The sequence below is a fragment of the Apis dorsata genome, unplaced genomic scaffold, assembly GCF_000469605.1.
Source record: "Apis dorsata unplaced genomic scaffold, Apis dorsata 1.3 scaffold_51140, whole genome shotgun sequence".
In the NCBI taxonomy this organism is placed as follows: Eukaryota; Metazoa; Arthropoda; class Insecta; order Hymenoptera; family Apidae; genus Apis; species Apis dorsata.
In genome coordinates, this window is record NW_006267091.1 from 1 (window position 1) to 1208 (window position 1208).

Consider the following 1208-nt stretch of genomic DNA (forward strand, 5'->3'; position numbering starts at 1 on the left):
TACATACAAAGTAAGTAGGAGAATATTAATTTAAATTAAAAAAATTATTTTAACGTATATAATTTGTTAATGTATATAATTTATTTGTTAGAATGATATAAATATAATATTTTATTTTAAGTTTTTCTTTTTTTTAACAAGTTCAAGGCACGTAAATATAATAAGTTAATAATAATTTTGGTATCAACTTTGTTCACAGATGCTGCTTCTCATTATAATTTGATTGACTCTGCTTTCTTTCGTTTATATAATAGGTATATAGCTGTTATGCAAAATAAAAGAAACTTATATCACTAATTTATTTATATGTTTAAAATTCATAATTTAATAATTTTTTAGAAATGGCTCTTATATTGATACAAATGTTAGAAACGCTAGTGTATTGCTACCTTACATAGAAAAAAATAATAGTTTATTAGTACTTTATATTACTGGCTATACATATGACATCGATTCTGAGAATGTTAAACTCATAACGGGTGGTAAGTTAATAAAAATTCAATTCACAGTTTAGAAATTCTTTTAACTTTATATTTTTATCATTTATGTAATAGCTAAATAAATAGATTTGTTAAGAAAAATATTTTATTTTGATAAATTGATACAGTGAGTTTCTTTCTTTAATTTATGTAAGAATAAATTTTCTTAGATTTAAAAAATAATAATAATTTTCTAATTAATCGAAATAGATAATATTACAGAATATAATAAAATAACAATTTAATTTGTAATGGTAAGTGATGACTTTAAATATAAATTTTGTCACAAAAATTGTAATAAAATCAAAAAGAGTTTAAGAATTGTTAATACAATGATAAGAAATTTATTAAACAATTAACTTAAAAGACAATAAACATATATTGCATTATATATTATCTGAAAATAATCAATATTTGAATAATTACAGTGTATTTAAATTACACGCAGCATAATATCCTAGCTCTTGATTATCGAAGTATCACACAAGCAAATTATTTAACAGCTGTATATGCGATTAACGATCTCGGCAAACTTGTTGCTGATGCTTTAAATTCATTGGTAAATGGTGGCGTAGATTCGGAAATGATACATATAATTGGACACTCGCTAGGTGCACAACTTGCAGCAAGAATTGCTCGCAATGTGAACTTTGTAATACCTAGAATAACAGGTATTCTTTATAATGAATCTTTATATTTTTAATGTCCATTAAGTTTAATGGCTATCTA

At 22.5% G+C, this 1208-nt stretch overlaps 1 protein-coding gene across 1 annotated transcript; it reads left to right on the forward strand.

Annotated features, from left to right (window-relative positions):
• Positions 1-121: 121 nt before the first annotated feature.
• On the forward strand, positions 122-1202 carry LOC102676124 (the record flags this gene model as incomplete). Its single annotated transcript, XM_006625155.2, has 3 exons — positions 122-254; positions 340-482; positions 908-1202. Coding segments are annotated over 3 exons (551 nt in total), but the record flags the coding sequence as incomplete, so codon positions are not given.
• Positions 1203-1208: the final 6 nt, after the last annotated feature.